This window comes from Mesocricetus auratus, unplaced genomic scaffold (genome assembly GCF_017639785.1).
Source record: "Mesocricetus auratus isolate SY011 unplaced genomic scaffold, BCM_Maur_2.0 Super-Scaffold_100015, whole genome shotgun sequence".
Classification (NCBI taxonomy): Eukaryota; Metazoa; Chordata; class Mammalia; order Rodentia; family Cricetidae; genus Mesocricetus; species Mesocricetus auratus.
Genome location: NW_024429198.1, coordinates 63,549,682 through 63,571,842, shown reverse-complemented (window position 1 = coordinate 63,571,842; position 22,161 = coordinate 63,549,682). Strand labels below are relative to the sequence as shown.

The 22,161-nt window shown below is 41.9% G+C and overlaps 1 protein-coding gene across 14 annotated transcripts in view; it reads right to left on the bottom strand.

Moving 5' to 3' along the window:
• Nucleotides 1–22,161, bottom strand: part of Apc (APC regulator of WNT signaling pathway) — a 113,529-nt gene that overhangs the window by 7,501 nt on the left and 83,867 nt on the right. For 7 of the 14 annotated variants that reach the window (XM_040758056.1, XM_040758060.1, XM_040758061.1 and 4 more), the window contains 8 exons: nucleotides 16,986–17,084; nucleotides 14,092–14,470; nucleotides 12,431–12,526; nucleotides 11,061–11,114; nucleotides 7,252–7,391; nucleotides 6,314–6,391; nucleotides 5,546–5,662; nucleotides 1,411–1,625 (listed from right to left, as the gene is read on the bottom strand). In XM_040758056.1, the coding sequence (XP_040613990.1) occupies nucleotides 1,411–1,625; nucleotides 5,546–5,662; nucleotides 6,314–6,391; nucleotides 7,252–7,391; nucleotides 11,061–11,114; nucleotides 12,431–12,526; nucleotides 14,092–14,470; nucleotides 16,986–17,084 (1,178 nt within the window). The remainder of the gene's footprint in view (nucleotides 1–1,410; nucleotides 1,626–5,545; nucleotides 5,663–6,313; nucleotides 6,392–7,251; nucleotides 7,392–11,060; nucleotides 11,115–12,430; nucleotides 12,527–14,091; nucleotides 14,471–16,985; nucleotides 17,085–22,161) is intronic. The other 7 variants (XM_040758059.1, XM_040758062.1, XM_005065296.4 and 4 more) reach the window with 3 other exon arrangements.

Here is a 22,161-nt window from a genome sequence, read left to right as displayed (position 1 = left end):
TCTCTTGTCAACTTCGAGCATGTCAGCTCTGCTTTTGTTCTCTTGGGTCATTTAATGTTTACTGTTTTAAAGTATCCATCTGTCAGACCAAAAGCAGTGACTATTCTCTGTCCTATTCTGATCCACTACAAGAAAAAAGAATTGTTTTGAGCAGATACATTTTCTCCCTTCACGTAGTAATAGTTTTCTATTACAAACACACCATGAAATCTTAAACAGGGACTGTGGTGATTTAATACACAGTGAAGCAACCATGTTGAATACTGAGATCTCTTGGACGCAGAAGATAGGTGACTGACAGATGTCTACATAGTCAGGGAGCACACACGCATCTAGACCAGCAAGCTTGCTTTCTAGAGTGATCTCTGTCTCGGTGACAGTGCCGACAGTGTCCTTTGTACATGCTCTGTGGCAGACTATGCATGTACTCATTATTTAAAAAAAAATAACATGAAGTACAGGCTTTAAAAATACAAAAAGCATATAAATACGAAGGCTAAAAGTCAACATAATGAACTTTGGGTCCTGGAGAGACCTATAGCCTTTTAAATATGAGAAAAACTCACATCTAGTGACAGGATATTCTACTTTAGTGAACTTTAAAATTGTTGGCCAGGGTATACAATAAGCATCAATACTGTCTTCTCCACTGGGAGGAAGAGGGAGACAAGAGAAGGTAAATATGATCAAAGAATGAAACCCAATGTTTTGTACAATAATATATACTAACAAAAAAAATGAATGGAAAGAAAAGAAAAAACCATGGTGGATATCCTCAGTTCAGTATCAACTGAGATGTCACTGAACTTAAGGGTTCTCTGCATAGCAGAAAATAACATGAAACTTCCGGTTTATGCATCAAAAACTTACATTAGTAAGTTGTGAAGGATACCTATGTTTTGTTGCCATGTAACAGATATGCACAGTGAAAATGTAACACGTAAGGATAACGATGTGCACCCTAATTTGAAGTGATTTCTGAAGCTTCACAGTTTAGTAGGCTGGATGAATAGCTGGCAATTATTAAGCAATCAGAAAAATGTTGAGCCATTATACATCCTAGATCATACTGGGGAGTTTTTTCTTTGCTTAAAAATTAGTTTTATACTCCTTTATGTCATCTAGATAGGTAAGAGTTAAAAAGCACTTTGACTTTTATTCATTTTTCTACAGATAGACTGCACTTCTCAACTGCCCTTTATTTATTGTAGATCCCTGTAAGATTCTTCAGACTTTACAAGCAAAAACATGCAAATCAGTTACTGTAGGAGTTGTAGTTATCTTCGCACAGCAATAAGGACATTTTGCATAAAGCTTTCATAATGACATAAGACGTTTTACAGTTAGGTCCTTCTAAAGAAACAAACTCTTAATACTCCATTGAAAAGCAATATAAGACGTGGTATGTACCTGTGGTCTTCATTTGTAGCTATCAAGCTGGACACATTGCGTAGTATCCCACCTCCACTTTCAATAATGGCCAAAGTGTTTGTCTGGCTTCGGTAAGTGAGAGTGCCAACCAAGAACGCGAGCGCTCCGTCCACAGCGCAAATGTCAGCTTTGTTCTCAGTGCAGTGTGCAGACAGGTTCCATAAGGCACTCAAGACACTCTTGAGGGTTGACTCCTGGTGGTGACGGAAGCAGAGTTAGAGTACACCACAGTATTAAACTAACCACCTTCAGTCTACGTGTTTAGATGCTAGACATGTACCTCTAATGAACCCAGAATGTGAAGCAGAACTGATATCCACTGATACTGGATATTATCAGGATAACAGAAACTCAATTAAAACACCTTCATAAACTGCACGTGGGTATGGAAGGGCATCTAAGTACTAAAGGCAATGCACTGCACAGCAGGTTATGTAATATTCTATTTGTATTAAAAACAAACATGTATTCATTGATGTTGATTAAAAACAATGTGACTTAGAAAATGTAAAAATTCTTAAAACTCTAAAGAAACAAAGTTATGAAAAGGCCAAATTCCCTAATATGCAAAAATTTTAATTGTCACAGAAATACTCTGGTACACAATTAACGATATCTGGTCATAATTTGTTACACTCCAAACGTCAGTGTTTCTTTTTATGATGTCATCAAGGAGTGTTCAGTAGAAACATATTTGTTCCTTGCAGAACAAGAAGCACTGCAGACAATACAGAAAACACCGCACTCTAAAAAGAAGGCTATGCAGTCTGAATTTAATACAAACACCTCACAATGGATACAACACTGAGGATAATGTAGATGATGTAGAGAGAAAACACCAGAAGCTAAGTTCCCAACAGGGTCTCAATTACTTTACTTGGAGTCTGAACCCCAATGTCTTGTGCAGACATATAGAGCCTAATTCCCAGTAACTCATGGTACCTAACCTAAAAACGGCCAGATTCATGTAACTCAGTAGCCAGGTGTGTGGCTCACGCACTTGGGAGGGCAAAATAGGAGGACTGTTACAAAATGAAGGCCAGCCTCTCTACATGAAACCCAGTGTGAAACAAGAACAAACACAACAAAATAGGAGGACTGTTACAAAATGAAGGCCAGCCTCTCTACATGAAACCCAGTATGAAACAAGAACAAACACAACAAAATAGGAGGACTGTTACAAAATGAAGGCCAGCCTCTCTACATGAAACCCAGTATGAAACAAGAACAAACACAACAATGAAATCCCCCCCCACGCACGTGAGAGAGAAGGTCCCGACTTCAATTTAATTACAATGTGATGGAAATAAAGGAAGGATGATCAAGGGGAAAAGTGGCAAAAACTTAAGAGTGAGGAAAACTGGCGGCGGTGGTGGTGAATGAACACCTTTAATCCCAGTACTCGGGAGGCAGAGGCAGGCGGATCTTTGTGAGTTCAAGGCCAGCTTGGTCTACAGAGTGAGTTCCAGAATGACCAAGACTACACAGAGAAACCACTTCAAACAAACAAACCCAAAGAGTGAGGCACTGAGCTGACTCCAATTGGAGTCAAAGGTCCAAGAGCACAGCAGTTCCCGAGACTGCAGGCCACAGCCAACGGCCACAGTGAGCAAGGCTCACGGCTGAAGTGATTGCAGCTGGGGTGGAGCGCAGGCGTACAGCCATGCGTGTAGTATACACGGGATGGGATCAGAGAAGGATGTGGAGAAGCGCTTGAGGAGAGGAAATGACTAGCGATTAGAAATAAGGAAGAGTTACAGAACAGTAACTGATCAAAACGTGTAGAGGGCAGGAGGAGAGGAAACCTAAATAAATAAAGCTAAGCAGATCTGAGACAAGGAAAAGCTATCGGGTCAAATTAGGAGGACTGAAGCAGCCACTCATTCCTGACTTTGGTTGTTACAGGAAAAGAGATAGTCTAGTAACTAGAAGTCTCTCCTGTTGAAATATGCAGATCTTTGTGGACAGCTGAAGCATAAAGAACTAAAGACAGAGGAAGGAGCGACAGCTCTAAACAGCAGGGTGTGAGACACAGAGACCAACTTCCTCAAAAGTTCATGGAGGTTTATTATCTTTCACAGACACGGTCTTACCACGCTTTCATTCTATCAGAGCCCAGACAACCGCTGCTTCACTTTCAACACTAGCATCCTCCTCAGTGAGCAAAGGGTTAACCTAGACTCTCCCTCCTCTGCGGACGCTATCTGGTGCTGCTGTCCAAGATTAAAAAAGAACAAGCTAAAGAGAACTTCAGGAACAAAAGAAACCTTGCAAGGCTGCAGACGGTTGTTGAGCCCACTCAAACGGTACCCGGTGGGGCTGGCGGGACGGTCCAACAAAGAAGCACCTGCCACATCGGCCCCACGACCCGAGTTCAATCCCTGGAGTCCACGGTGGAAAGAGAGAATCAACCCCTGAGATTCCCTGACCTCAACATGTGCCCACACAGGCATGTACACATGTGCAGATATACATGCATGCATACAAACAAAAAGTCAATTGGAGAAGTCTTTTGAAATAATCTTGTTATTTATTTTCAATACTTTGTTCTTTGGGCTGGGAGATGATTCCTCTGGTAAGATGCTTGCCGCACAAGCATGAGTACCTGAGTTAAGGCTGGGTGTGGCAGTGTGCGTTGGGAAAGCAAAGTCTGGAAGAGGTCTCGCCAGCCTAGTGTAACAGATGAGCTCCAGGTTCACTGAGAGGACGTGTGGGCTGGAGAGAGGACTCAGCAGTTGAGAGCACTCAGCTGCTGCTCCACAGGACCCAACACCCTCTTTCTGGACTCTGAGGGCACCAGGCATGCATGTGAAACACAGACATACATGTATACACAGACATACACAATAGCAAACAAGGGGTGGGCCGCAGGCCCGTGACCTAGCACCTGGGAGGGGGGAGGCACGAGGATCAGAAGTCCTAGGTCATCCCTGGCTGCACACTGAGTTCTAGCCTGTGCTACATGAGACCTGGGCTCAAAACCAAACAAACCAAAGACCAACTGAAGAGTATTGAGAGAGACATCCTACATGTATCTGTAGTCTGCACATGCGTGAACTCACGAACACACTCTCACAGATACATGCACACACATCCACACACACCCATTTCTTCTTTTTAAGTCAGACCCCCATTATATTGCCTAAGATGGTCTTAAACTCTTGGGCTTGAGTAATCCTCCCAACATACTCTGCTGGGTAGGCTGGAGCTATAGGAATGTAACACTTACTTAACTAGTTCATTCTTTCTATAGCTGTAAAAATTTCATTGTACATATACTTTACGGTTTGCTAACTGTTTACCTAATGACAGTCATTACAGTCGCTTCTGACTTTTGGTCATTACAAAATTACGAAGAACATTCATGTTTAAATCTGTGTGAGAACATTAGTTTTTGTTCTGTGGGTAAATTCTAAGAATGGAGTGGAAAGTGTATGTTTAACAAGAACTCATGTACAAACGTTTTCCTGAGTGCTTATACAATTTCACATTCCGCACAACAGTATAGAATGCCTCCAGTTGGTCAACAACTTGACATGTGGTTTACTTTTTAACTTCAAGCCAGTATGGCATGTGTAACAGCATCTCACTTTAGTTTTAATAACAAATGATTGTCTATACCCTTTTTTAGCAGTTTTGAGTGGCTATTCCTATCTTTTTAGCATTTAGTGGCTATTATCTTTTTGAAGAATCAGTCCTCATCACCTATTTAGCGGTATCAAATATATCTTTACACAGAACCTGCACATATGCGTATGATGAGTGTGCAAGTGTGTGTGTGAGTTAGGTGTGTGCACACTACTGTGTGCAGGTTAATGAGGACAGCCTCTGACGCTGGTTTCTTGCTTCCCCCCTTGTTTCAGGCAGGGTCTCCCAGCACTCAGGAGGCAGAAGCAGGCAGATTGCCTATTATATATAGTACTGAGCATTTTAAAAGTTACCTTTTTCGGGCGTTGGTGGCGCACGCCTTTAATCCCAGCACTCGGGAGGCAGAGGCAGGCGGATATCTGTAAGTTCGAGACCAGCCTGGACTACCAAGCGAGTAGGACAGCCTCCAAAGCCACAGAGGAACCCTGTCTCGAAAAAAAAAAAACCAAAAAAAAAAAAAGGTTACCTTTTTAACTTCCAAAGCACATTCCATCAACGCTTTCACACTTCCAACTTCTCGCAATGTCTTTTTGCTATTTACATCTGCTCGCCAAGACAAATTCCTCAAAACACTTGCAATAACCTGCAAAGAATCAAGTTTAGAATAACTTACATATAATGCTTCATAGTAGTTATCTTTTTGTTTCTAATGCTAGAGGTAAGAGTAGGAATCTATTACAAGTTAAATATACCTTATCTAAATGCTTTGCATCATAAGTGTCTTGATTTTAAAATTGGTTTCTTGAATATTTGTATATATATGCGTGAGATTCCCTGGGTATGAGATTATGTTCTGTATAGATGTATCTTACATATATAACCCAAAGGTAACTTTATATAGTATTTTAATAACTTAGCGCACAGAACAGTCTCACAGCACAGATTTTCCACATGTGGTGTCATGTCAACAGCATACAAATATTTTCACATTTTGGATTAGGAATGCTCTAGCTACACGATCAAAGCATGGTCTCTGCATGTATTGAAAGGTCATACGTGAAACGCACTGATTTGTACAATAAATATGATTGATTATAGTAATAAAAATAGGAATTTTCTGCCTAAAGTAAATTTCTCTCACACATGTTACTAGGGTGCCAAAAGGAATTACTTCAATATAATTACTTTAGCATTAATAGAACCATACTTTAACATAAACAACTAAATATTGAGCCAAAGCTTAATATAACCCAGTTCATTAAGCATTACTACCTAAGAAAACATTAAGCAGTACCTGTTGTAAGTCTTCACTTTCAGACTTTAACTGGGCCACGAGTGCTCTCATACAGCCTTTCATAGAACACAGCGTCGCCTGTAAGGGTAGATGTGCGACAGGACCATCAATGAGCCAGCCTGACACGGCTTCCTTCCTAGCTACTGAGTTGTCTTTTTTTTTTTTCTCTTTAATTGAGACAGGGTTTCTCTGTAGCTTTGGAGCCTGTCCTGGAACTCACTCTGTAGATCAGGCTGGCCTCGAATTCAGAGATCCATCTGCCTCTGCCTCCCAAGTGCTGGGATTAAAGGCGTGCGCCACCACTGCCCAGCCTTGCTATTGAATTTCAAACCTGGTTTTTACTTCAATCATAGATGTTATTTTACCTGTATAACACCCAGAACAAGATCACCTAGCTGAAAGACGGATGTCTCCTATTTCTGGTTAGATATTTCCTTTACTTAACCGGGGGAAACCAAACAAAACCCTGAGAAATGATAAGCAGAGGATAGAGCTGTCTGTCTGAGGGACTGAGTACGTGTATTGTTTGTCACAGTGCTTTCCTCTCACTCCCGGGACACTGTTGATTATTGTTCCCTTTGGTGCTGGAGATCTGCACTTCCTAAAGGAGAGTGAGCGTCCATGCTTTGCTGCATCTCCATAATGAGGAGCAATGCTGCTGGTGCGACTGTGTAAGTTCAGGACAGCATTCCACCGTCAGGTGCACTTTTGCTTTGTTTAGCAAAGACAACCTACTAAGCAGGGGTGTGCAGTGGTGAGAAAGGAACTTTTATTAGTCACTGTTCAACTGGGGTGGGGTGGGAGACACCAAAAAACCAAAAAAAAAAAAAAAATCAGTAGTAACTCTTTGTTTCTTTAGTTAAAAAAAGTTGTTTTTATGAAAATAAATGAACTCCTAACTGAGCTCTCTTAAGAAATAAATCTTACAAAAGACATACCTTGTTGGCAACATCTCCAAAGGTCAAGTTTGTCAAAGCCATTCCAGCATACCGTCTTAAAGTAATACTGTAGTGGTCATTAGTAAGCCCATACATCTCACAGTCCACCTGTAACAATTCTGCAATGGCCTGCAGTCCCCCTAATTTAACAAGGGGAAAAGGAAAAATAAAATAATCTAGAATCAAATAAGCTGGTATAATTTGGTAACTTAAAAACCAGGGGGGAAAAATCTCAAAGAATGATAATACATGATTTAAATTTGCCTTTAGAATTAAAAGCCACAAAACTTTGTTCTTTACAACTGACGATTCTACTTTCTGTCAGCGTCTCCACCCTCCAGCCTCTAGCTCTACTGGATGAAATAAACATTATTTTCTATTCACTGACATACACTATGCCTTGCCAACAATAAAGGCTATTTGTTAACACTGGTCTTCCTACACCTACACAGAAAAATTAATGTATTGCTATTATAAGGGTCTTAAAACTACTTTCCATTGTCATATACTATGGCCTAATACTTTTTAAATGTGTCAAATAAGTATCCTTAGGAATAGTGAAACTTCTAAATGAAATCGTGCTTGAAGCAAAAACTTCTTTCATGAAAAGAATGATCTATTCAACCAACTACAAAGTTCTGTAAAATTTCTTTAAAACATAATCTTGCTTCCCTTTGACACTGCTACACACCCACCATACCCGGACTCAGGGTTCTCCTTCTCCCTAACACGTAACTAGCAAGCATGCTTAACAACACTCAGTGACAACTGTGGAAGCAGAGGAGAAAACATAATGGGAGGAGAGGGGAAGACAGGAAGGGAGGGGCTTACAAAAGAGTGACACAGAGTGGTGGGGACGAGAATAAAAGAAAAAGCACATCGACTACTAAAGGACTACTCATCATCACCAACATCACCACCACAGGACTGGATATTGTTTTGTCAAAGAGAAGTTGCTCAGACATTAAAAAAAAGGACGTGCTTGCAAGTCTCAGCAGGCTGCTGACCTGAAAGACCCAGTGCACTGTCTGTCGTCTTATGAAGAACACGACAAGATGAGCAGAAGGATCTGCAAGCTTACAAAACGAAGATCTGTGTTGAGCTCAGAACTGTAAGACAAGGTAGCTTAACTAGAGGAGGTTCTGCAGGACAAAAAGAGATGACAGGCAGTTCTCTGAACACTGGCAAAGGGTCTGGGAACACAGTTTAAGGTGAAATCTAATGGATGATGAGCATCTAACAAGGGTAGGCAAGGGAGAGAAAGAATTACTCCAGGCAGGAGAAAACGTCTGTGTAAGGGCCCAACAAGGAGGGGGCCATCAACTGAAGCTACAAAAGCAAGCAGGCGGGGACGTCAGGAAGAGGACAGCTAGAGGCACAGGGGGCACGGAGCATGCGAGTGCAGCGTGCAGACCCACAGACAGTGGTGCCTGCCTCACGGTGAGGAACAGCAATCATATGTGTACGCGCGCGCGCACACACAGAGACACAGACACGCACGCGCACACACAGACAGACACGCACACGCATACACAGATACACACACGCGCGCGCGCACACACACACACAGACACACACGCAAGCACACACAGAGACACAGACACGCACGCGCACACACAGACACGCACACACAGATACACACACGCGCGCGCACACACAGACACACACGCACGCACAGAGACGCAGACACGCACGCGCACACACAGATACACACACGCGCGCACACACACACAGACACGCATACACAGATACACACAGACACAGACACGTGCACACAAACGCACGCGCGCGCACACACACACACACAGACACGCACGCGCACACACAGATACACAGACACAGACACGTGCACACAAACTATGCATCCCCGACAGACTTGGAACTCCCTATGTAGACCAGACAAGCCTTGAACTCACAGATCAACACCCATCTGTTCCCAAGCACTGGGATTACAGGTGTGTTCCACCATGCCTGGCTTGAGATATACTCAAGAAATAGGATTAAAATGCTCAGTTATTAAATGTAGGAGATACCAATGCAGTCATGGATGATTTTCCTAAGATTTTGATTTGAGCAACTGGGTTATTAGACTCCCAAAGGGAACCCTGGAAGAGACAGATTTGGGAATGGAGGAACAAATTCCATTTGTGAGAGTTCAGCTAGAAATGTCTAGAATACCATATAAAGGAAGACGTCAGATAAGTGGTATGAAAACATATCCAAGGGTTTGGTGGTGGTTTGCCCAGCACACACAAACTTAGGAGGGAAAAGTCAGATGGAGATATGAATCAGAAACACACAGGCTGAATAGTGACCGATCCAGTAGGTGGAGCCCTAGGAGTAGACAGGACAGCAGAGGGCCGAGCTTCAATGGATGCCGGTGCTTTGTATAGCTGAGTAAAGGAGAAGGAGCCAGAAACATAACTGATATTTTCATGTGAGATGCTGACTAGGGTGTCACCGAAGAACTGAAGACTGGCTCAGGATACCCATGAGACGCTCAAGACGTACAGCACTGTGATGCAGAGTCTCAGGACCAAGGCAAGACACACATGCTTTGTTTCTGCATAAACTCTTGCCTAGTGCAGGAGCTGGGTTACTGCCTAACAAAGATAAAATGGTCTAAAGAAGGTGCTAAGAAGGTCTTCAACTGTCACAGAACTCCTATATCCCAAAATATCAATTTTAGGATTTATTTTAAAGAAAGACGACAGCAAGATATACTGTATGCCAATAATTCTATAAAGACTATGACTGATGAAAAATATTAGTAAAACTTGGAATTTTGATAAAAGAGATCTCTTTATAAATTTCAGGCAAGTAAAAAGAAAAAAATCAGAGAATTCTGAGGCAAAGAATATAATTCCCAGGTTAAAACTATAAAAGGATTCACTGAAATATGATACAAATTCATAGTTGGCAGAATAAAAATTGACTGTCCTATGAGAAATCAGTATGCTTCAATGCAAAGGTGAGTATATCCTCTGTATTGTTGGGTCTGTCAGAAAATAGTGGTCTAGATGAGCTTATTATTAATATGATGTTTCATTACCTTACAAATAAGGAAGATTTAGTTGCTTTACATAATATTAACAGAACCCATATGTTAGACTCTAACTAAAACAAGATATTTACTTTTCAAAAGTATAGAATTCTTTTAATCATATGGCTTAGATAGCCATCATTAGTATGAGATGTCCTGTTCTAAAATGAGTATTAGGGGTCCACGTCAATATTCCGTAGACTGATATTTCAGTTTCACAATCATAAGCATCACTCAGGCTGGTTATTTAATGGGATTCCTGGGGTCTCACTCTGGGGAGTCTGTTTGCTACAGGGCTGGAAAAATCTACCTGGCCTGGGCCAGTACCTCTGCTGACTGTTATGATCTAGAAATCTTGTGAAATATTAATGTAAGTAAATTACGCTTTCACCAGAGGCCAGGGAATGTCTTAATCATTTGAAAACTCCAGTGTGCAGCAATTAACAAATATACATCACTGATAGTACAATCTGAAACGTTTGGTACTAACAGGTGCAAACTTAAACCCTGACAGTGGTAGATCCTCACCTACACACAAGTGACAGTGCTCAGTGACTAGGCTTAAGAATTCTCCTCACCTAACTGGGACTGACACCTTCTTTACTCCTTACGTCCAGATCCCTGAGCTGTCTTACACTCCCCCTGTGACTCACAAACCTTAACTCTTCTTTTGCCCCAGTGCAAATCTGAAGACGAGGAGTGAGAGGAAGGTAACCCTGTGGCTATGTCCCCAGTCACACCCCCGAGGCCCCGTCCTGCTCCTCACCTGAAAGCCCCTGACCTAGCTCCTGTGATGAAATGCCCCGGGTAGCCTTCCTACCTGAAGAAGAAGAGGAACAAATACTGAGTCTAAGTTTTATTCTGAAATTCAGATAATTAATGTGTCAGTCCTAGTCTACAGTCCATTGGAACATATGAACACTTATAGAAAAATCTTTTCAATATCTTAAAACTGAGTTTTCCCGTTGTTAGTTTTAGGAAAATAAATTCACAAATGCTGAGACTGAACTAAGATTAAATGAGGTTTCACAGGACACTGGAAAGAGGACCAGGCAGGCCTGTGGAAGAAAAGCATGGCTGGGGAGCAGAGTCCTCCAAGGGGTTGGCTCTGAAGGAGTTTGTATTTGAGAGTCTATAACTTTACCACTTTACAGTAAATGATGAGCAACAATGATGAGGGTGCCAAGAATACAACGCAGGGGCTGGAATGCAATGTACCATAAACAGCACAAAAGCATGGGCACACCTATTCCAAGACAGAAACCCAGGGGACAGTTGTGGCGTGTGGCATGTGTACAATAAATGAAGAAATTAAAGAAAAACCATTACATAAAAAAAAAAAGGGTGCTCAATGGTTCCACAGGGTTTAGGGGATGTAATAGTATGTACCTAAGGAATAATTTCTCCAAAATTAATGAAATGTTTCTAAGTTCAATTAGAACATGTCCTTCTACATATGCTAGTTTCAACCACGATTAAAATACAGTAAAATACCAATAGTCATTAAGATAAATCAAAACCTCAATAACTCTTCTTCCTGGTGTTCATCTGAAGTGATTGACACATTGCAAGAACAACAATTTGTCCTGTCCCACCCCACCCCCCACAGGGTCTCTCTGTGTAGCCCTGGCTGTCCTGGAACTCACTCTGTAGACCAGGCTGTCCTTAAACTCATAGATCCACCTGCCTCTGCCTCCCAAGTCCTGGAATTAAAGGTGTGCGTCATCCGTGCCTGGCTAAGAACAATGATGTTTTAACAAATAATTCAAACTGTCCCCTTTGTCAGATCTACCTGGGCAACAGGGACAGGGATGGTCCATTTGGTAATTTTTCCATTCTTTAGTTAAGATTTTAAAAATTGAAAGTGGTTGTTTGTAGGAGGGAGGAATTTTCTGTGATTCAGGTCCCATTCTCCCATGGAGACCTGGGTACAGGACCCTTTATCCCACAGAGATCAGGGTACAGTGGGTTTTTTTTTTCCATTTTTTTTTCCTATAAGGATGGAAGCAGCTGATCAAAGTTAGGAGCCTTACATTATCTCAACTTATCCATCTATATTTATAATCATGACTTTCCTTCCTTGTTTTAGAAATTCAGCAGCATCTCTTCATGGCATTAGGAACCCTTTTATCTTACCAAGTTCATTCATAGCATGTCTGTGCTCCTCATCAAATGAGAGTTTCATTAGAACACACACAGCAGGACAGATCTGATGTTCAACAGGAGCTGGCACTGAAAGATAAAATGACCTAAGCCGTAACGTTCTGCTGTCTTAGAAGCGACGCTGTCACACTTCTACCATATACAGGGTTATGAGTGTGTCCCTACTGTACAGAAGGTCAGGAGGTCAACAGGCATTTGCTGAATGAGGAATAAACACCACAGCTGCAGAACAGCATCTGCGCCGAGGGTTTTCCTTGGTTCCGTGGCACGTTCACCTCTTGCCAGACTCCATAAGCCTGCCAGACTGGGTTTCCCATAGATTTTGCTATAGCTCATATATGTAGTAATTTTAAATGATGACTACATGAAAGGATAAATATAGTTTGGTATAATACTGCTGGATTTTGCTTCTAATTTCAGTGTAAACAACAATGATGGTTATGGATTAAAAAAAGCATATGGTCGCACACATATGTGATAACTAGCACAGTTCCCCGTACAGACAGATACATGGTAAAAATTTAAAGAAAAGGGTATCCAAGAAAATGCACTTACATCTTTAATACTATATGCAAAGTCTCAAGTCAATACCTGACACAAAGTATTTTTCTCAGAAGCAATAATATGACTTACTAAATAACTGTATATACCTCTCCATCAAGAAAGGAATGTTCTCTAAACAAAGTGTCTATTAGCTCTCACTCCAAGGTTCCCTAAGTGGATTAAAAAAAAAATCATCCCTGCTCTTTTTCTTACATGTTTTTAAGATTTGAAATAACCTTTACATTAAGCTTAGAAAAGAATTCTGCTATATAGGCTCAAGGACATATGCAGTTGTTTTTAGCTTAAGTCTCAGTTTCATCTACAAATGGAGATGATAACACCTTTCCTTTTCTTCTACTTCATAAAGGCTACTGCAGGATCAAGAAACAACAGGTAGAGTGTGTCCAGTGATTGCTGATAGGAAAATGTAAAAGATTATGGCTTGGTTGCTGAAGAACCTTATGTAAAATTACTTCAAAAGGCAATCTAACTGCTCACATTGGTTTTAGCTTTACTGAGTAATTTTTTCTTTCTGTGGTTCTTTGCACTAGGTCTATGACACAGGCTGACTTTGAACTCTGTGTAGTTCAAGATGACCTCAAACTCCCGATTCTCTTGTCTCCATCTCCCAAATACCAAGATTACATAGATGAGCCATCAAAGCAGCTGGCTGTACTTATGATTAAAATTTCTTCTTGAAAGCTTGCCTGGAGGGTCTGGCAGGGACTGCTGCTACGCACACACCCCTGCTGACGATCCTCTGGAGAATGCTGCCCTCTTCCACTGCGTACTCAGTTCGGGGGAAGCAATGGAGCAGTAAGGGAGGAGTGAACACTGCCCAGCCAGATCCCCCTCACATCTGATTTGCTTGTTCTGTTCTGACAGACTGCACAGTAGTGCACATAACGTTTTCCACTGTTAAAATGTTTAGGGAAATGCAGACTTAAGCCTTTAATGTGTTAGCAGGGTTAGGTAGCTAATACAAATCCCTCCTATTCATAAAGACAGCAAACTAGAAAGAGTTTCTAATCTGTCACTTACACACGCTTTGAAACATGCACCGTGATGCACACTACAGAGAGCAAACATACTTGGATTTTTGTCCTGGTCCATGCCTTGTTCATGGGCTTCCTGCCACTCCCAACAGGTTTCACAGTAAGCGCGTATCTGTTCCAAAAGATGAAGGACTCGGATTTCACGCCTGCCTCTCTTGTCATCAGGCTGTGAGTGAATGATGTTGTGGAGGGCTGCACTGGCCCTGGCCCGAGCCTCCTTACTGCCCCGGGAATTTCCCAACAACACAGAGTCTTTGTCATTGCCATGTAAAAGCTGGATGAGGAGAGGAAGACATCCAGACTGCCGCATGGATATACAGCTGTCTTGGGAGCTAGACATAGCTAGCAAAGTTCGTGACATATCGTCCTTATCATGAGTACCAAGCATTGACAACAATGAATACACCATTTCCACCTGTGGGCCAAATGAGTTCAGAAACAAAATTATCACTTTAATACCCAAAGTCAGATCAAATGAAGTGATGAATGGGATTATTTACTAAATTCATTAAAAATTAAAACAAAACAAAAAGATCCTTTTCTGGATGAAGTGATGAGTGCTATTTCAAAATAACATTCACAGTTGGTTTATGTGAATAAATAATAATAATATTGCAGACTGTTGGGAAAAAGTAGGTTCCTACAGTACTGAAATTGCTATTTGCCTGCATCAGCTAAAGCTAACTGATTACTATGAACGAAAATAATTCATCTTTTCTTTCTCTCAAACACCCATTCATATTCACTCTCTCTCTCTCTCTCTCTCTCTCTCTCTCTCTCTCTCTGGAATGTATTTAGTTTAAATTCTTCATGTAATTTAAAACTTCATTTTACTTATAAGCAATAGAAAACATTTTGCAACAATTACAATCTACTAAATACAAAATCTCTACAATCATCACATTTCATCAGGATTATAATTATAACATTTAAAGTTATATGACCTCTGTTATCATATAAAATTATTTTATCATAAAAAGAAAAATACTATCATCACACAGAGAGTAGCAAAGCCAAGATGTGTCATCATTTTCTTTTATAAAAGCAACTGGTAAGCTTAGCTGCTTTAACAATAAGTTGGAAGGATTAACTTAGAGGCAAATTAGAAATAGAAAAACAGCATCCAGTTAGCATGGGTTGTTACCCATCAAAGTCAGAGGATAGACCATAAAAGACAGGGCTTCAAAGTCAGAGGATAGACCATAAAAGACAGGGCATCAAAGTCAGAGGATAGACCATAAAAGACAGGGCATCAAAGTCAGAGGATAGACCATAAAAGACAGGGCATCAAAGTCAGAGGATAGACCATAAAAGACAGGGCATCAAAGTCAGAGGATAGACCATAAAAGACAGGGCATCAAAGTCAGAGGATAGACCATAAAAGACAGGGCATCATCTGTGTAAGCCAGAGGTCCACAAGGATGCATCTGACTGCATCCCAAGACGCACTTTTGGTCCTAACAGTGGTGTGTGAGCCTTAGGGGCATCTTGTTGTTAGAGGCCGGGGAGCTGCTCAGCATCCCATAGTATAACAACGAGTGACGTAGCTCATGTTGCTGAGGTTGCAAATGCTGCTCTGGATGTGTGAAAACACCTTCCAGTAGTGCTTGCTAGTTCTACGATGGCAGCGACAGGGCTGTGGATAATGTGTTTTCTTCAGACCTGGGTTCAAAGTTTGGCTCCATCACTTGTATGCAAGCTATGTGGTACTAGTTAATTTATTTGACTTCTCTTGAACATCAGTTTTCTGAGCTGCAAAATGGAGGGATTTATATGATATAGAAAACTATATAAAATAAGTCTGCATTCAAAATGTACAGAAATGCACCCTGACTGCTAATGTCCATAAGCCAAGAGTCAATAGTGTCTTGATGCTGAACCAATCTGGTCAGCTCCAGACTCTAGTGGCCCGAAGCAGCTGCTTCCTTCTCAATTTCTTCCCCAGCAGGATAAGATTACACGTGTTTGAGAGAACTGGCAATAATGTAGAGGCTCACCTCAGAGAGGCTCCACATAAAAACTATCATGGGTTAGCACTGATTCCTCAAATTTGTCTCTAACATTTGTTTCTTCTTCTTAATAAACTGAGTCCAGAGTCTTGGGCACGGCAGGCAAGCATTCTACCAATGATTTATATCCCTCGCCCTAAAACGCATTTCTTAAACCAATGTTAGTTACGCCAGTGTTTCCTAAGCACTGCCATTCTATTTAAACAGAGTATAGAGTATGCTATGAAAACAATGCAATTCTTCAGTTCTGACTGAAGGCAGACTGCTCAGCATTCCATCTTAGTAAATACTAAAGTGATTTCCTTCTCACATACTTCCCCTAATCTTAAAATATTTGCTGCGCTGGCTAACATCCAATTTCTATGATTTTCCCATTCATTTCAGTGAATACTCATCAACTATCATTGCAGATACTGTGAGATGCTGACGACAGAGAAAAACTGTCTGTTTTCTAAGAGGTGTTTCATGCCAACCGGTAATAGGAGACACAAAGGAGGCAAATGGCTGAGAGGACTCTAGGAACTAAGACAACGTCTTCTGGAGACGCAGAGCTCAGAGTCCTGAGCTGCAGAGAGACAGTGACAGCCTTTCGTGGTGGGGCAAAAAGTGTGTGCCACCACAGGCACGGCACAGAGGTGGACAGCGGGGCTGGGCGGATGGCTCAGTGGCTAAGAGCACCGTCTGCTCTTCCACAGGTTGGAGTGGAAAGGCATAGGGGGTTGAAGAAGTCAGTTTGCCTAGAGCTTAAGATGTTTGCTTTAAGATGAATGGATAATGAACCGAAAAAACAATTAACAGGCACCTAATTGGGAGTTTTTGTATTTCTCATTTCCTCTTGTTTCCTTGTATAAAAACATCACCCTCACCCCAATCTTAGCAAAGCATTCCTAGCCTTGGCAACAGTTTGCAATCTGCCGTTACCTTGGTCCCTAGATGACTGGTCAGCCTTCGAGGAGCAGAGTGTGTGCTGCTGGAACTCAAAACACTGGCTGTTTCATGATCCACTCGTGTAGCTGAACTCTAGAAATAAGCACATTAAAGGCAGTGCAATTTAGATTACAAACATAGGCAACTCCTAAGCTCTCACAATTTAGAAAGGGCTCACTGAAATTCTATCAGGAAAGAGGAAAAATAAATAACTATAGTATAATATAGCCACAGTAGCACCACAGCTAAAGACTGCATAAAATCCCAAAAGAAAACAGAACAAGGTTATGACCGACCGTCTGTGGTCTGTGAAAACTGCATTCAATAACAATGAAGATGGATCTAATGTGGACACAGGTTGCAGTAAATAATTACTGGGGGAGGGGGCTCTAAAAGATGTTATAGTCATTGAACTTTAGGTGGCAGATTGACAAAGTCAGAATTATATTTTAAAAAGAACAAAGGACAGGATGGAAAATTTACAGATGACTAAGAGATTAGAACAGGTTTTAGCTATAAACCAACAAATTCATGGCCTTTATTTGGGCTCAGTCAAACAAAATATAACACACACATTTATGAAACAACAGCATCTGGGTGTGGGGGGTGGCGGCGCATGCCTATGCTCCCAGCACATGAAGGTGGATCTCTGTGAGCTTGAGACCAGCCTGGTCTACAAAGTGAGTTCCAGGACAGCCAGAGCTGTTAACACAGAGAACCCTGTCTCGAAAAACCAAACTAAACCAGACCAAACCAGACCAGACCTAACAACCCAAATGGATCATGATAGGCTATCCAATGCTATGAAGAAACCATTTCTTTCTTTGGGGATATAATAATGACATCAGATATGCACCTGAAAAGTAATCTTAGCTTGGAAATGCACAGCAAAATATTTATGAACAAATGACGGAATATCCCTCAGAAAGAAAACGGGTGTCAAAGTGGATGTGGTCCCTGTGGGTCACGGTTGCTCTGCCTCTGAGCTGTGTGGAATCGCCCACTGGTGCATCCTCCCAACGTGAGCTTGAACTTCATCATCACCTACAGGTGCTACCAAAGACCTTCAAACAGACAGCTGACCATTAAGGAAGAGGTTCTATATAAACAAGCAGGGACTAGCCTGAGTAATTTACTTGTAGCCTTTCCTACCACTTAACTTCCTGAGGACATAAACACAGATCAAGAAATACTCTTCCAGGTGAGCTACAGATGACATAGGAGCAGCTCCGCATCCCCTGCCCCCATGCCCGGGGCCCCTTGACCAGGGGTACAGTTGGAACAGTTATAGGAACTGGAAACCACTTCAACATGGAGCCACACCCAGACCTTGAGGCCCCAAGGGTTCTGGGCACCAGACTCAACCTGAAGGACCAACAAGTTGAGACTTGGTTCACCTAGCGTTCCTTGGAGGAGGCACACCCTCGTTCTGCTGGGCTACGGCAGTCGGCTTCCTCAAAGCCTACGGCTGCCGGCCACCAGAGGGCGCTTCAGGCACATTCCCATCAGTTCCTAGTCCTCAGCCAGCTGCAAGCACCACTGCTGACTCTGCCATCCAGAGTCCGTAATCCCCCAGGGCCACGCCCGACATGTAGTCCAAACCTCCTTGCTGACTCCTGGCTTCACTGGACTCACCGAAACACTGGAGGCTTTCCAGAGACTCGGGGGTCCATCCCTCAACAGCCAGGGGCCAAGATAGACAGCACTGGACAAAAATGGCATGGCAAGTGACAAATCAAGCAGAGTTTGAGTTTCTAACGGGGCTCTGGTAGACCCCGCAGGACCACACCCCACAGGGTCCCATCTCAATGATTTCTGTCTCTCCTGGCTGGGGTTTGTGGCTCCAATTCTCTTAACACCAAAGTTGCCTGCATCCCAGGCTAGCTACCAGCTCAATATGTAACAGAGAAAGACCTTGATCTTCTTGCCTCCACTTCCCAAGGGCTGTGTACAAGTCTGTACGTGAGGTATGAGTGTTTTCTTGCCTACGAGAATGTTCTCGCTCGCTCTATCTCTGTTTCTCTGTCTGTCTGTCTGTCTGTCTATCTATCTATCTATCTATCTATCTATCTATCTATCTATCTATCTATCTATCTATCTATCTATCTTTTCTGCCTACTAGTGCTTCTCAAATTGCTTCTTACGGGCCTGTTTCTGGTTTTAGATCTGGGAGTGGCAGATTGCTGAAATTATTGATAAATAAAATTACTTTAAAAAAAAAGAAATACTCCTCCTAGCAAGGATATCGGGTCTCCTTTACAACCACTCAATTATTTACCAGGGATGTGGTACATAAACACGAATTAGATAGGATTCTTTTTTTTTTTTTTTTTTTTTTTTTGGTGATAAGGTTTTAGCTCTGGCTGTGCTGGAACTCACTATGTAGACCAGTCAGTGTGGCCTCAAACTCACAGAGATCTCTTCCCACCATTGCCCAGCAGATCTTGACTTTGTAAAGGTCAAGCTCCTCCCTGAGGACTAGCTTTCATAGAAGATGCTATGCAAATTGAAAAGGGAGGAAATCGACCAGTAGTCCTACCTCGCTGTGGTGCCTATGAACCATAACAAAAGCCAGCAAGGAAGCTGGGAGGTGATGGTGCACACCTTTAATGCCAGCACTCAGGAGGCAGAGGGAGGGAATCTCTGATTTCAAGGCCAGCCTGGTCTACAGAGTGAGTTTCAGGACAGCCAGGGCTACACAGAGGCACTCAGGGCTTGGTAACCAACAATAACCTAACAGGACTTAAGGCCTACTAAACAGGAGGGAACTGAAATCATGCTTGGCACTGGAAACCTACCAGCTCCCACTGCGATTGTGGATCTTAGAGGAGACTATTACCAGTAATCTGCTGGACCAGCACACTTCCTAATTGCACTCTAGACTCCTCCTCACACCTGCAGATCAGGTCCTCTCATCCTTCATCAAAGCAGCTCCTCTCTCTGAGAGAGATGCAGACCATTACAGAAAAGTCAAAATGCCCAGAAAACTGAATGTGTGGTGCCCAGCTCCAGGGAATACATTTATAACACAACTCTTGTCCCTAAAGCACAGGGAGCACCTCTGAAGAGGGATCAAAAACTTGTAAAAGCCAGAGAACAAGGAAATCTGTTGTGACATTGTGTGTCTTAGAAATGACTGGGAAGCGTCAGTCATGATTCACAATATGGCTTCCCACACAAGGTCTGAACAAGGACAACAGGAAGAGACAGGCTCACGTGGAGGAGACAGCTCGTGGGGAGGGGGCGCGCCTGGACTACAGCCTACTCCAAATGCTGAGAGTGCAAGAGTAAGTCTTCTCTGGGGCGAGGCCCTTAACTGGTTATCCGCTACCGTGTCAGCCCTGCAGTCACGGACATTCAGGCAATACCAAACAGACTCTGCAGGTTCTGTTTCTACATGTATGTGTTACAAATGCACATATATATATTATATGTAGTAATAACAAAGAAAAATAGGTCATGATAGCACAGACAGATCAACACCTGAGGAACTGAAGGGCTGAAATTGAAGGGGGGAGGGAATAATATAATTATATCTTAATTTAAAAAAGGTAAAAGTGAAAAAAATTTTTCCCCTGCAAAAATTTTAATTAAATGATTAATTTTACATGTATGGTTATGTTGTGGAATATTAGTTTAAGATGTGTCACCGGGCATTGCTAGCACACACCTTTAATCCCAAGCACTCGGGAGGCAGAGGCAGGCGGATCTCTGTGAGTTCCAGGCCAGCCTGGTCTACAGAGTGAGTTCCAGGACAGCCTCCAAAACATTACAGAGAAACCCTGTCTCGAAAAAAACCAAAAAGATGTGTTATACTTGTTTATGCTGTTGAATATTTGTTTAATGATACAAAGATAGATTGCATTCTTTTATTTATACTACATTTGTTTAACTCTGTAAAGCGACGTTACTCTGCCTGCCTAACACAACAGCCAATAGGCAAGCAGGAGACACGGGCAGGGCTGGCAGGCAGAGGATGAACAGAGAGAGGAGGAGAAATCTCGGGAACAGAGAGAGCAGTGAGAAAAGGAGGAGGAGAATGCCAGGGTCAGCACGCAGCCGGCCATGAAGTAAGAAGGAAAGAAAGGCACACAGACTAGAGAAAGGCAAGAGCCCAGAGGCAAAACATAGCGAAAGAGCAACAGGGTGGTTTAAGTTAGAAAAGCTGGCTAGAAACAAGCCTCGCTAGGGCCGAGCATTCATCAGCAAGAACAAGTCTTTATTTGGGAGCTTATTGGTAGGCCCCAAAGAGTAAAAAACAAAACAACCACATGGGGGTTTCCTCTACATGTATGTTTGTGTTTTGCCTGAGTGCCTGGTGCCCTTGGAAACCGGAAGAGGACGCTGGGTCCCCTGGGAGACTGGCAGTGCTGTTAGTTAACTGCTGAGCCATCTCTCCAGGCCTGGGCTATGACTTCCGTTGTCTAACGCTCTAGTTTCGATTTCCTCAGACACGGAAGTACTGACATTCTTCTGAAACACACTGATCTTTCTTTAGTGGTTTTCTCACCCACTTCATCATGAAAACCTCTTCCTATCATTTTGTATTTACAACAGTCTCCACTTCCGACATTCAGTATAATCTATTTAGAGTTGGGTTTCAGGTAGTATCACGGAGATCTCACTAGTATATGACGGCTTCTACCAGATGAGTAAGACTTTTGAAGTACACGGTAATTAGAATATGATTTGAAGCCTGAACAACCAATTGTCAAATGAAATAAAGCTCTTCTTCCTTTTACACTGTAGGAAAACATAGTTCTCAAAAACAGAGCTCAACCTTCTATATAACTCATTATTTCATCTTAATCACCATTAAACAATTTTTCTGTATAGTGATAACTAGTGATGATGAATGAAGTATCTGCTTTATCTCAGTAAAAGGAAGTGTTTTTAAACAGGAAATGTTATAAGCTTTATACATTAATGAATTAATAGAAAGGTATAAACACAACACTATCAAAAGTAACCTAGAAAGACTAATCTTTTTTGTTGATAGTAGGAAAATTATCTTAAAAGTCAATTTAGTGAAATTCTATTTTTTAAATATCATTCATTTACAACATAAAAATATCTGTTGGAGGAAATTTGAGAAATATAGGATACACCAATGAAAAGCTGTCATATTATTTCAATAAACCACTAATTGAAAATTGGTGGCAATTTGTAT